This window comes from Podarcis cretensis, assembly GCF_951804945.1.
Source record: "Podarcis cretensis genome assembly, chromosome: 4".
Lineage (NCBI taxonomy): Eukaryota > Metazoa > Chordata > Lepidosauria > Squamata > Lacertidae > Podarcis > Podarcis cretensis.
The window spans coordinates 2,584,771-2,599,021 of NC_137173.1; the positions used below are offsets into that span (position 1 = coordinate 2,584,771).

The 14,251-nt window shown below is 45.2% G+C and overlaps 2 protein-coding genes across 7 annotated transcripts in view; both read right to left on the minus strand.

Annotated features, from left to right (window-relative positions):
* LOC307214695 (uncharacterized protein) overlaps window positions 1-14,251 on the minus strand; it is a 39,829-nt gene that overhangs the window by 19,178 nt on the left and 6,400 nt on the right. The window contains exons 1-3 of one of the 6 annotated variants that reach the window (XM_079973578.1): window positions 5,133-5,229; window positions 1,854-2,345; window positions 1,569-1,650 (exon numbers count right to left, since the gene is read on the minus strand). The exons of 1 other annotated variant lie outside the window; for it this stretch is intronic. In XM_079973578.1, the coding sequence (XP_079829704.1) occupies window positions 1,569-1,650; window positions 1,854-2,255 (484 nt within the window). In that variant the 5' untranslated portion in view covers window positions 2,256-2,345; window positions 5,133-5,229. Of the gene's footprint in view, window positions 1-1,568; window positions 1,654-1,853; window positions 2,346-5,132; window positions 5,230-14,251 lie in introns of those variants that run through there. 4 more of the 6 variants (XM_079973579.1, XM_079973580.1, XM_079973582.1 and 1 more) reach the window with 4 other exon arrangements.
* On the minus strand, window positions 8,028-10,859 carry LOC307214868 (uncharacterized protein). Its single transcript, XM_079973927.1, has 3 exons — window positions 10,460-10,859; window positions 10,215-10,341; window positions 8,028-9,639 (listed from the first exon to the last, which is right to left on the minus strand). Exons 1-3 carry the CDS (start codon window positions 10,487-10,489, stop codon window positions 8,447-8,449), a joined length of 1,350 nt encoding a protein of 449 aa, XP_079830053.1. The 5' UTR covers window positions 10,490-10,859; the 3' UTR covers window positions 8,028-8,446.

A 14,251-nucleotide genomic window follows, 5' to 3' on the forward strand; every position in this document is an offset into this window, starting at 1 on the left:
TGTGTATGTAGATGACGTGTTAATTTCTACAAAAACTAAACAGGAATATGAAGAGGTAGTATCACAGTTACAGAAGAAATTTGATGTGGTGGAATTAGGCATAGCTAAAAATTACTTATCCATGCAAATTGAGAAAGGCAAAAATGGATCTTTTCTGGTTCATCAAACTGCAAAAATTGATGACCTTGTTGAAATGCTACGTTTAGAAAATGCAAATGGGAAGGAAACGCCTATGGTGTGTGGTTTCACCTTTACAGGTGAAGATAAGCCATTCCCTAACAAAACTTTGTATCGTTCTGCTATAGGCAAGCTAAATTTCATTCAAAGAATCTCAAGACCAGATATAACTTACGCTTTTCACTTTCTGGCAAAATTTGTGGAAAAGCCCACTACACAATGTTTCTCTGCTCTTAAGAGAGTGGTAATGTACCTTAAACATACCAAACATTATAGGTTGCAGTTTACATCAAGTATTGACAAAGGTTTTGAAATTTTCTGCGATGCATCTCATGCAGTGGAACAAAATAATTGCAGGGGTGTGTCTGGTATGGTGTTTTGTTATAACGGTTGTCCATTTGAATGGAAGTCCCAGACACAAACCATTGTTTGTCTCTCCACAACCGAGAGTGAATTATGTGCATGCGTTCAGGCCACTCGTGATATAGAATGGTATCTGCAAGTATTTGCAGACCTACAAATGCAAGTAACACTACCAGTAAAAGTTTACCTTGATTCCCAGAGTGGACTTGCTATCCTATGTTCAGAAACCAATACACAGCGCACCAGAGTCTTAAGATTACGTTTACAGTTTGTAAAGAAACTAATTGCTGACGAAATGATTGTATTTGAATATGTCCCAGGTGATAATCAAATCGCGGACATTTTTACAAAAGCACTTCCAAAGGTTACACATGAAAAACATGTACAAAGTATGCTTTATGTTTTTGTTCCACAATGATGAACCGCAGGGGAAATGTTGAATGGTTTCTTTAAATGTAAAGGCTCATCATTGTTCCACTCGATGTGTATGTCTTTAAGGGGCCAGAGCAAGGGCCAGAGCAAGATAACGAGACCCAGCTTTACAGCTGTGAAACATAGCAGGTGCTGCTGAGTTGTACTGATTAAGGTGTGTCAGCATTTGGTTGTAGTATATAAGGAGCAGCACCTAGCTCTCCCATTACCCTGGGGGTTGGGTTGGTGGTTGGGTCTGGTTTGTTGTTAATGTATTTAGTGTAAATGGAGTTTTTGTTTTTTCGTAATTAAAACCTTAAGTTATTTTTGAGTCCCTTTCTTTTTAATGCATGATCTCCCCAGCAAGCTCTCTGCAGCGCTACCATACTGCAAATAGCCAACACTAAACTACAGACGGGCATTTGAGAAATTCTCGCCTGCTGAGTGCATTTGGATGTTTGGGTGCATTTCAGATGTTAGTTGTGCCGAAATATATCTCCCCTCCTCTGGGCTCTTAGTCCCACTATCTCCCCCAACAAAAGATGAAAAGAACCCACAGATGAGTTGGAAAACAAACAGAATGAGACCTAACGGAGAAAAACCTCCTCCCTCCTTACCCAACTGCCTCTCTCTGGTGTTCAACGGAGGCCTCTCTGCCTCAGAAGAAATCTGGCCCATTTCTGCAAAGAGATCCTTTCCCTGAAAAATAAACAAGGATTCAAAAGAGAGAATGGGGAGAAGGATTAAAAAATGAATGCCAGGGCCAACAGCTTCAAGGGTGACAGATCTCATTCCATGGATGCCTTCCCAGGGGGAAAAAATGAGCCACCAGCAGACCATTATGGGATGTTTTCTGTCCTGTTTGGAGGCCTTGGGAGTATCCGGAGGAAAGTCTCTCTCACCTGCTTTCTCTCCTCTGCCTGACTCAGGAGAAAACCTTCGGCCAGGGCCACCGCCTGGGAACTGGTCTCCACTCCACAGTCCCTCACCCAGCTCTCCATCTCCGGTGGAAGGACAGCCAGGAACTGCTCCAAGATCACCAGGTCCAGCATCTCAGCTTTCGTGTGCCTTTCTGGCTTCAGCCATTGATGGCAAAGGTGGTAGAGTCGGCTGCAAACCTCTCGAGGTCCTTTGGCCTCCTGGCAGCAGAACTGCCTCAACTGCTGGCTCTGCACCTCTGCGCAGAGGGTGTCCTCCTCACCCAGGATCTTCTGCCCAGAGTTTTCCCAGAATCCCCCACTGCTCCCAGTTTGGATGGCATGGCCTCTTTTTGTTCCAGGGCCAGCTGAGTCTCGCTCATCCATCTGTGCTCTCAGGAAGCCTCTAAGAGATCGGAAGGAACCCTTTGGTCTTCTGCCAAGTTCTGTCTGTCTTAAGGAGAGGCGCTAGAAATCCTACAAAGCAAATACATTGTTCAGTTACAAAAGCTGTCTAATATCAGGAGAAGAAAAAGGATCCCAGAGCAAGCATGGATGAGTCTTGGAGGGAACCAGGGCTGGACTGCACCACAGCCCAAACCATGAGCTATTTTATTTATTTAAATTTCTATAACACTTTATATTTTAACAATAAATCTCAAAGCAGTTTACAGCATATTAAATCTGTGGGGATAATTGGGGAGTTAGAAGAAGATATATTATTGAATGATATCCTTCCTAACATGCATTAGCAAGTTCCATATTCTAGTTCCATACAACCCCCTTTTTTAGATTACGCAGCGATCAGCTTGTTGCTGACTCATCTGAGTCTTACTATTAAAAATTCCTTCCTGGTAAAATCCCTTGCAATCCCTCTTAAATGAATAAGCACAATAATCTGATTCACGTTAATATAAAAGTAGTTTACTCAGATTCATTCAGGTTCACAGACATATCCCTGAAGGCAGGCTTAGGTTACATAACAAGTAGAACTATTCCATAAAGAAGTTAGTCCCAAATGACTGCCACTAAGGACTCACTTCTCCAAACGCACAGCAACATACAAAATGGAGAAGACACACTGATCAGAAGATGGAGGCCGTGTGCTCCTCCATGCTAGTACAACAGACTGCACCCTCTTCAAGTCACATGGAGTGGAAGTCTGTCCCAGCTCAGGAGGACACAGGAAGTCTTCTCCTGAGTGGTAGAAAACATCCCCTAATGTGTCGTGCACTGTAGGAATCTTGTACTTGACTGCAGTTTCACATCCCACAAAATCAATAAATATAGAAATAAAACCATTGGAAGAAAGTCAAATATATAGTCTATAGTCAAAGCAACATAGCAGAAAACAAATACTCTCTTAAAGATATCAAAATAAAACCTTACAAAGGAGGTCAACTACAGAATACATATTTAACACAGTAGGGCAGGGTGAGTCTGGGCCTCACCCCCTAGGCCAGGTGGAAAGGGCCTTTTTAAAAAGGAGAAGAAAGAGGAGGAGGAGGAGGAAGAAAAAGAAGAGGAGGAGGAGGAGGAGGAGGAGGAGGAGGAGGAGGAGGAGGAAGCAGCCTCTAGCTCTCCTAGAAGAAAGATTGCAATGCAAAATGTGGAGGGAAGTGAAGGGATTTCTGGGAGATGAATCAGCCTGGTTGCTCCTGCCTTCCAGTCAATGCATGAAGTCTGAACTGACTGACAAGGGAGTCATTTGTATCTTGTGGAAAATGGATGCTTGGCTCTAGTGGGGGTCCTCACCTGGGGGTCCTCAGGAGTTGCTCTCCCCCCACCCCACTCCCCTGCTTCTGTCTCCTTTTCTTGCACTTGGACTCTCTCCTGCTCTCAAGACAGGCTCCTGGGGTGGGGTCCCTTTTTCTTCGCTCCAAGGGCCAGGAATGTATCTCGCCAACCCCTGAGGGCCAAGTGGATGAGGCCAGAGACACCTCCCTTGAAATTTAGGTGTGTAATTTAGTATTAGTATTCTGTTAGATAGCTTAACACCCAGAGAGACATTGATGCCCAGGTCCCTGGAGGCTCAGTGAGTAGCAGCGCCCATTTCCGGCTGGTTTTCCAGCAACAATCCCTTTGGGACAGGAGCTGGTCTTGGTGAAGCATGTGAACGTAAGCGGGTACTCGCTTGGTGTTAAATAAGGATCAGGCAGACTCAGCAATGGAGAATAAGAAGGTGAAGTTTATTGCCTGGCAATAAGGACCCAGTTTGGAATCTCTTCCAAAAGCAACTGGGACCCCGATTGACAGAAATCCAGAGGTCTTTATACCTGAGCAGATCACAGCAAATCATAGATCATGAGACAACCATGAGGGATTCACGATATTGTCAGCGAAAATTAGCCAATCAGCAAGCTTCATGCCACGCTACCAAGCATGGAGTTCTAGTTCTGCTTTCCGATGCTTACAGTGACGCTCTGTCTAACCTCTCCCCTAATTATGACAGGACAGGGAGTTTGGAGATTTTGTGGTTTTGCTCTTCCTGTTCTGTGGATTAATTTAGCCTGTATCTGAGGGGATTTTGTACCAGAATCTCTGATTCACGTCTTCCCCTTGTCCAGGGTACACGGATATTTGTAGGGGAAAGGTCGGCTCTTAACTTTGCTGTTTCAAGCAGTTTGCAGTTTAGCTAAGGCACAGCTTCCCTTTGATTCAAAATGGATTATAAAATACTGTAAGCCTTGATTATGTGTGAGCATATATGAATATATTGATTTCTGATGATTATATGGATAGCATAGGGGTAGCCCTTCTTCCTTGCCTCACTGGGATGCCCTGCTCTGGGTGCGAGGGGATTGCTGCAGTGGCCTCCGTGGGGAGCTGCCCTGGGAGACACTGGGAAACTGGTCCCCAATGCAGCAGCCAGACTCTGGCCTGGGATCCCTCTCTTTATCCCTGGCCTTTCTCTCCCACCTTTTTTTTTTTTTGAGGGGGGGGCTAGTCCACCTCCTCGTCCAGCTTTGGAAAACCATTTGCAGATGTTTCCTCTGTTGTGCAATGAGGCTGAGCGATGTCACACAGAGTTAAAGTCCCAGGGACCCCTTTGTTTAAAGGAGGGAGATTTCGTGGGAGTCAGGGATCCTCTGATCTGCAGGAAGGAGAGCGTGGCAGAGCTGGCCCCTCCCTGGCAGGACCCTCTCCTCCTCCCTGACTTGGGGTCCCCCCCCCTGCAGGAGCAGATCAGGCCCCCCAGGCCCCCTCCCCTGGTGCAGCCCTGGGACCCCCACCAGATCCCAGAGAGAGAGAGAGGAGACTCACCAGATCCCAGGAGGGGAGAGCGAGGCAGCCCTTGCAGGAGAGACACAAAGTAACAGCCCCCTTCCTTGCAGGAAAGGACTGGGGAGGGAGGGGCCTTGGCTCTGGGGGACCTGCCCCCCCTTGCTTCCTGGCCTCTCTAGGAAGGCAGCTCACTTCCCTTTAACCCTTGCAATGCCGAGTCCCCCCAGCTCAGCCTCTCTCGCTTTTCAGAACCTCAGATTCTTATTATTTCTAATGGATTTAGGGGGAGATCTGCCCCCCCCCGGCTCCGCCAGTGCCCAGATATCCCTTTGTGGGGTGAGGCTCTTGGCTGGACTCTGAGCATCTCCCTCCCTTGGCCGGAAAGTGGAGGAGCAGCTTGCAGGGAAAAGGACCAATTCTGCAGCTCCAGCTCCAGAGACATAGCAAGGTCAGGTGGTTCCCGGTTTCTCACACACCCCACACACACATACAGACCTTTTTCCATCAGTAAAAGAAGTTACACACACAACTATTTAGAATATTTAGAAATAATTACAAATGAACCGTTTGCTGAGAATCAGATTAAAATCCATGTCCACATTCTAAATATCCGGATGGGCTTGCCTAAACAAACATTTATTTATTTTTGCAGGCACCAAAAAGAAAAGAGGGATAAAAAAGAAGTGCAGGCAGGGAGTTCCAAAGTCTACCTGTGTCGCCACACTAAAACTTTGATTTCTCACAAATTCAGGTGTTTTATGTGGAACCGGTAACTGTGCCAGTTTTCTCAAAGCAGTTGAGTTGGGAATACATGGGGGAAGGCAATCTGATCAGAAGCTGTTAAGAGCTTTGTAGTCCACCATAAGATGAGTGGGACCAGGACAATGGCCCGCCTAGCCCTAGAAACGTGGCTTTAGGGAATTTCTTTGTAAACCAACCTTTTTTTGTTAAGTACCTTTCATCATCCTCAAGCACCAGCACCAATCAGAAAGAAGCCGTTCCAAAGCAGTGTTGTGGTGCAGAGACAGACAGACAAGTCTTTGGAAGCAGCCAAATTTTTATGTGCCAAACAAAAGCACCATGCATTGCCCTAAAAGTGATCCATGCGACGGTCATCTCCAGGCTTGACTACTGTAATTCGCTCTACGCGGGGCTGCCCTTGAAGCTGTCCCAGAAACTCCAGCGGGTGCTGAATGCTGCAGCGAGGCTCCTCACGGGGTCTCTGCCATGGGAGCATATTCACCCAGTGCTTTTCCAGCTGCACTGGCTCCCGGTGGAGTACAGGGTCAGATTTAAGGGGCTGGTTTTAACCTTCAAAGCCCTTCACGGCCTAGGACCCTCGTACCTACGAGACCGCCTCTCCCGGTATGCCCCACGGAGAGCCTCAAGGTCCATAAATAGCAACACCCTTGTGCTCCCAGGCCCTAAGGAAGTTAGATTGGCTTCAACCAGAGCCAGGGCCTTTTCAACACTGGCTCCGGTCTGGTGGAACGCTCTGCCTCATGAGACCAGGGCCCTGCAGGATCTGATTTCTTTCCGCAGGGCCTGTAAGACAGAGTTGTTCTGCCTGTTGTATTTTAATTTTGTTTTTAAGTTGCAATCATTCATCTTGTTTTTATTATTGCTTGTAAGCCGCTCTGAGCCCGGCCTTGGCTGGGGAGGGCGGGGTATCAATAATAAAATTATTATTATTTATTATTTATTATTAAAACTCCAGGGAACATTAGATGCTTCTAATTTTTCCGATGAAGTGTTTTATTCAGTCTCACCTGCAATCATGTGTGCTGAACACACAGAAACACATACAGATAATGAAATTACTGGGAGTTACAGTCTCCAAATAAAACTCAACACATGCAAGCAGATTGATGGAAGAGGACACATGATTTCCCCATCTCCTTTTTAAAAAACATTATTTTTCTTTATCTTCATGGTACAGAAGATAAATATTCAGAAAGCAATAGTTACAACAGTAAACAAAAAGTAACTTGTCCTGATGGAATTTCAGACTTTCAGCATGTCATTTGTTAAAGTTTCATTTCATTATTCTAAAACAGGCATCCCCAAACTCGGCCCTCCAGATGTTTTGGGACTACAATTCCCAGCATCCCAGACCACGGGTCCCGTTAGCTAGGGATGATGGGAGCTGTAGTCCCAAAACATCTGGGGGACTGAGTTTGGGGATGCCTGTTCTAAAAGACCACGATACATTTTTCCGTGAGTGTTGGGTGGATTCCTGCAACAGTCTTAACAATTTATATATTTAATAAACATTTGCCACGTGTTATAAAAGAAAGATGGATTGTGTTCCCCCACCTTCTTGATTTCCCCAGGCAAACAAAATTTAAGATACTTAAATTGTAGTGCCCAGAATTGAACACAATATTCTAGGTCGGGCCTGACCAAGGCAGAATAAATTGGTGCTATTCCTGCCCTTGAACTGATTCTGCCTTCTGCCACATTGGCCTCCGCTCGCTGTTTGGTGTCCTCTGCAAATGTGATAAGCATCTCCTCAGTTCCTTCATCCAAGTCATTTATAAAGACGTTGAACAACAATGGGCCCAGGACAGAACCCTGCAGCACCCCTCTTGTCACTTTTCCCCAGGATGAGGAGGAACCATGGAGGAGGACAATTTGGGTTTGGTCAGTCAAATCCACCTAACAGTTACCTCATTCAGCCTCATTTTACCAGCTTCCTCACATAAATGTCGCAGAGGACTTTGTCAAAAGCCCTACTGAAATTGAGATGCAGTATTTTCACAGCAGTCCCCTGATCAACAAAGTTTGTAACTGCATCCAAAAAAAGAAATGAAAAAGAGACATTTATCGGGCTTAACTTGTTTTTGAGAAAGCCCTGCGTTCAACCTGTCTGTTTATGTTGTGAAGCACCATGAAAATCCTCAGATGATAGGCTAATATTTTTTTTTTAATGATGATAATAAGAAGGATATTGACAAGCTGGAACATGTGCAGATGAAGGCGATCAAGATGGTGTTATTATATTTATTTCATTTCTATAGCGCCCTATAGCAGGGGTGCCAACTTGAATAAAATATAGGAGGGGTTTAGTAAGCCCCGCCTCAGTTAAACAGTCACAGGATGCGGTGCAAGCATGCCATTTGAATGGCTGTTCCTATGAACTGGGGGGGTGGCCCCCTCAAATATCTTTTTGGGGGGCAAAGACCCCTCAGACTCTAAGAGCTGGCTCCCATTCCCTACACTCACAGGTCACAGGACGGTTACAACATAAAATCACACAATGAAAACACAAAACACACAGCCCAATACCTGTAACCCCCACTTCCCCACCACATTTTAAAAGGGCATTAGAAGTCATTCAGCCAAAGGCCTGTTTAAAGTGGTGTGTTTTTCTTTAGCGCTGAAAGTTGTATAATGAAGGGTTTTCCACTCTTCGTATGAATTTTTTGATGGAAAGTGAGATTGGAGCTCTTCCTGAAGTTCTTTCCACATTCCAAGCATTGATAGGGTTTCTCCCCTGTATGAATTCTTTGATGGGAAATGAGATTGGAGCTCGTACTGAAGCTCTTTCCACATTCCACGCACTGATATTGTTTCACCCCTATATGAATTCTTTGATGGGAAGTGAGACTGTGGCTGTGACAGAAGCTCTTTCCACATTCCACACACTGATAGGGTTTCTCCCCTGTATGAATTCTCTGATGGGAAGTGAGAGAGGAGCTCTTCATGAAGCTCTTTCCACATTCCACACACTGATAGGGTTTCTCCCCTGTATGAATTCTCTGATGGGAAGTGAGAGAGGAGCTCTTCATGAAGCTCTTTCCACATTCCACACACTGATAGGGTTTCTCCCCTTTATGAATTATTTGATGGGAAGTGAGTTTGAAGCTCTGACTGAAGCTTTTCCCACATTCCACACACTGATATGGTTTCTCCCCTGTATGAATTCTCTGATGGGAAGTGAGATCGGAGCTCTGACTAAAGCTCTTTCCACATTCCACACACTGATAGGGTTTCTCCCCTGTATGAATTCTTTGATGGGAAGTGATACTGGAGCTCTTCCTGAAGCTCTTTCCACATTCCCCACACTGATAGGGTTTCTCCCCTGTATGAATTCTCTGATGGTAAGTGAGAGAGGAGCTCTGATTGAAGCTCTTTCCACATTCCACACAATGATAAGGTTTCTCCCCTGTATGAATTCTCTGATGGGAATTGAGATTGTGGCTGTGACTGAAGCTCTTTCCACATTCCACACACTGATAGGATTTCTCCCCTGTATGAATTCTCTGATGGGAATTGAGATGGTGGCTGCGACTGAAGCTCTTTCCACATTCCACACACTGATAGGGTTTCTCCCCTGTATGAATTCTCTGATGTAAAGTGAGAGAGGAGCTCTTCATGAAGCTCTTTCCACATTCCACACACGGATATGGTTTCTTCCCAATGGGATTTCTTTGATGGGAAGTGGAATAGGAAGTTTTTCCACTTTCAAGATATTTATTCAGCTTCTCCATTGTGGGAATTTTGTCATGGTCACCCATGTTCTTAATTTCCAGTCCATCACTATCTGCAATGAAGAGTAATGGATTAGAGACTCAGGGAGAAATTAAGGAAGAATACTTGTTAACTCTGGTAATAGAGGAATAACACAAGTGGGTTAGATGGGTGGTTTTCTGAAGGGTTGGGTGCATTAATTAACGGGGATCAACCGACATCCTTAGGGGAACCTGTGATTCGACAAGCCTGGCTCTTCTCTTGAATGGATTTTGTTGGCCTCCATCATGGCATGCCTCCATTTCCAATGTCAGTCTTCTCTTTGGACAACCAGAGACTGACGGGAGGAAAAAAAAACCAGAAAACCTGACAGAAGCTACTTCAACTTCCCTAACAACTCTGACATTTATACTTAAAAGGGTCTGGGGAGTTCAGACCAGGCTGATCCTTCTTTAATAAGCTGCAACTGGAAGAAGAACATTCACAGGAAAAACAGTAATTTACTGTTCAAGGTTTTTTTTGGGGGGGGGGATTGTGATAACTGGTGTTGTAGGCCGCGCTGCTGAGTTCTGTGAAAATATATGAGGTTCGTCGCATATGGAATTTTGAATTTAAAAACAGATATCATGATCCCACAGGGAGCCTTACTGAGAGAGGCCACGATCCCACGATTCTCCTCCATGACGTCCTTATGCAGAGCTCTCTGGTCAGGATCCAGCAACGCCCACTCCTCATCCGTGAAACAAACAGCAACATCTTCAAAGCACACTGGACCCTAAAATAAGAAGGGAAATGTCCTCCTCTGAGACAACACTGTTGTTCACCACCACTCCTTGAGCTAGGACATTCTTCCACCCCTTGACCTCTGTTCCCACAAGGCAGGTTCCCCTGACCTGATCTGGTTCCACAGCCGCTGCTTCCATTCTTTCCCCATTCAGAGATGGATGAAGAGGTCTAGCCAGTATCACTGTGTCACCTGCAAGAGGAAAAAGGTAAGGGGGAGGCCCAGAGTGCCTGCTTCTCTCACCTAGAAAGGAATGCTGTGATCACCAATAGTCAGCATGGATTTCTGAAAAATAAGTCATGTCAGACTAACCTGATCTCATTTTTTTACAGAATTACAAGCCTGGTAGATGAAGGGAACGCAGTGGATGTAGCCTACCTTGATTTCAGCAAGGCATTCGACAAGGCATTCTTCTTCTAAAGAAGCTGGTAAAATGCGGACTTGACTATGCTACCACTCAGTGGATTTGTAACTGGCTGACTGACCGAACCCAAAGGGTGCTCATCAATGGTTCCTCTTCATCCTGGAGAAGAGTGACTAGTGTGGTGCCACAGGGTTCTGTCTTGGGCCCGGTCTTATTCAGCATCTTTATCAACGACTTGGATGATGGACTCAAGGGCATCCTGATCACATTTGCAGATGACACCAAACTGGGAGGGGTGCCTAACACCCCAGAGGACAGGATCACACTTCAAAACGACCTTGACAGATTAGAGAACTGGGCCAAAACAAACAAGATGAGTTTTAACAGGGAGAAATGTAAAGTATTGCACTTGGGCAAAAAAAATGAGAGGCACAAATACAAGATGGGTGACACCTGGCTTGAGAGCAGTACATGTGAAAAGGATCTAGGAGTCTTGGTTGACCACAAACTTGACATGAGCCAACAGTGTGACGCGGCAGCTAAAAAAGCCAATGCAATTCTGGGCTGCATCAATAGGAGTATAGCATCTAGATCAAGGGAAGTAATAGTGCCACTGTATTCTGCTCTGGTCAGACCTCACCTGGAGTACTGTGTCCAGTTCTGGGCACCACAGTTCAAGAAGGACACTGACAAACTGGAACGTGTCCAGAGGAGGGCAACCAAAATGGTCAAAGGTCTGGAAACGTTGCCTTATGAGGAACGGCTAAGGGAGCTGGGCATGTTTAGCCTGGAGAAGAGGAGGTTAAGGGGTGATATGATAGCCATGTTCAAATATATAAAAGGATGTCACATAAAGGAGGGAGAAAGGTTGTTTTCTGCTGCTGCAGAGAAGCGGACACGAAGCAATGGATCCAAACTACAAGAAAGAAGATTCCACCTAAACATTAGGAAGAACTTCCTGACAGTAAGAGCTGCTCGACAGTGGAATTTGCTGCCCAGGAGTGTGGTGGAGTCTCCTTCTTTGGAGGTCTTTAACCAGAGGCAACCATATGTCAGGAGTGCTCTGATGGTGTTTCCTGCTTGGCAGGGGGTTGGACTCGATGGCCCTTGTGGTCTATTCCAACTCTATGATTCTATGATCCTATGAGGTGAATCAGTGAATGGTTTCTTTAAATGTAAAGGCTCATCATTGTTCCACTCGATGTGTATGTCTTTAAGGGGCCAGAGCAAGGGCCAGAGCAAGATAACGAGACCCAGCTTTACAGCTGTGAAACATAGCAGGTGCTGCTGAGTTGTACTGATTAAGGTGTGTCAGCATTTGGTTGTAGTATATAAGGAGCAGCACCTAGCTCTCCCATTACCCTGGGGTTGGGTTGGTGGTTGGGTCTGGTTTGTTGTTAATGTATTTAGTGTAAATGGAGTTTTTGTTTTTTCGTAATTAAAACCTTAAGTTATTTTTGAGTCCCTTTCTTTTTAATGCATGATCTCCCCAGCAAGCTCTCTGCAGCGCTACCATACTGCAAATAGCCAACATCTTTGGTTATGCGCCCAGCTGCTGAGTGGATGACTGCATATTTTTGGACTCTGAGAAAGGTTTGAAAACTCCTTCTCCTGTTAGTGTAGTTTTTGTGGGTCTGGAAGATTTCCAGAATGGTTGACCGGGTTCCTGAAGCTGAGAAGGCTCTGGTCTTCCCACAGCTAACAGATGAGAACTATAGTTTATGGTCTTTTCGGGTGGAGGCGCTTTTGACCTCTAGGGAAGTATGGACCTATGTGACTGATGACCCTCCTGACCCTGTAACTAATGCTTGGTCGAAAGGAGATGCGAAAGCCAGGGCGATAATTAATTTGGCAGTCAGCGACCAGCAAGTAGTCTACATAAGGAATAAGAAAACTGCCAAAGAGATGTGGGACAGTCTTGCAGCAGTGCATGTTAGAAAAGAATCAGTGTCTGCATTGACGTTTTTCAAGCAGTTGTACCAGACTAAGTTGCAGCCTGGTGGTGATTTGGCAGCACACTTGAGACGTCTGGAGGCAATACGCAGCGAATTAATTCGAAGGGACATGGACATACCTGATATTCAGTATGTTTTTATCATTCTTTGTTCCCTTAATGAGGACTTTGATGGTATAGCTAGCCAGATATCTGCCGTCCCACCAGCACAATTAACTGTGGAAGGGGTGACGGCAAGATTAATGGGCGAGTTGGATAGAAGGGAGGCTTGTGCCATAAGCACTCCTATTTCCAGAAGTAATGAGGAACGCCATATGCAACCTTTTGGTGATGCGACTGCATTTAAAGCTGCCAAGCGTTGTTGGTTCTGCAATAAGCAAGGACATTTTGCAAAGGACTGCAGATCCAAAAGAAAGCAAAGTACTCCTAAGCCTGTTTCTGCTCGTCAGTCACGGTTGTCATCTCAGCAGCCAACATCGCACCGTAAAGACAGAAATGAGCCGCGAGCTTTTCATGCTCGGACTGCAGATCATAAAAGAATTAAAGGTGCCAAGTGGAATTCTTTTATTGTGGACTCAGGAGCTTCTCACCACGTTTGCAACAATCGAAGCTTGTTTATTTCTTTCGAAGAGGAAATTGGTAATGTACATTTAGCCAATTCACAAGTCTTGCAGTCACTTGGCAGAGGTACTGTTAAACTTGACTCTTTAAATATTACAATAGCGAACTGCATTTACTGCCCATCAGTGGACAATTTATTATCAGTAAGGTGTTTTGCTCGTCAAGGCATAAGTGTGCGTTTCTTAAATTCAATGTGTGAGTTTTTTGAGGGGAACAAACGTCTATTGTATGCCCGGGACTCTGATGGTTTATATAGACTGTATTTTCGCACCTACTCCCAATCGCCTATAAATTGCAAAGCAGCACAGTCAAGCCAGGGGTTGAGGAATGTAAGGCCTCATTCCGGGTGTGTCCACGAGGTGCACAGAATTCTGGGACACTTGAATTTTGCTGATGTAATTAGGACGAAGAATATTGTTAATGGCCTCAACTTAAAACCATGTAAATTCTTTATGCAATGTTTATCCTGTTGCAAGAATAAGATTAAGGTTGCACGCAAGGGTAGATGCTCAGATAGGAAAGTAACTGAGCCATTTGAGCGTGTACATTGTGACTTAGTTGGGCCACTCCCGCCATCATTAGGAGGTTCTAAGTACTGGCTCACTCTCATAGACCAGTATAGTAGATATTGTTGGACTTATGCAATAGCTGAGAAGTCCCAAGCATTTGAGAAGTACAAAGTTTTTTGCAACTGGGTAAAAACGCACTTTAACAAACCAATTAAGAACCTGTTTTCTGACCGGGGCGGGGAATTTGTTTCTGAGGATTTTGAGAAATTCCTGGAAGTGCAGGGGACTACTCATGAGTTATCTTGCCCCCGAAGTCCCTGGCAAAATGGGCTTGTTGAAGTTGTGCAGCGTGATCTGCAAGCAGGGGTCAAAACTTATCTGCACGATGCTAATCTGCCCAAAGACTTTTGGGCAGAAGCGCTTAATGCGGTTTATGTTAGAAATCACAGTTAT

What these genes read in the sequence shown, in the direction of transcription:
- LOC307214868 (XM_079973927.1), bottom strand. Translation starts at nt 10,489, where the DNA reads ATGGAAGCAGCGGCTGTGGAACCAGATCAG. An exon ending in CGGCTGTGGAACCAGATCAG is followed by an intron (nt 10,342 to 10,459) that starts GTCAGGGGAACC and finishes TTCTTATTTTAG; the next exon opens with GGTCCAGTGTGCTTTGAAGA. An exon ending in TGGGATCGTGGCCTCTCTCA is followed by an intron (nt 9,640 to 10,214) that starts GTAAGGCTCCCT and finishes TCTTCATTGCAG; the next exon opens with ATAGTGATGGACTGGAAATT.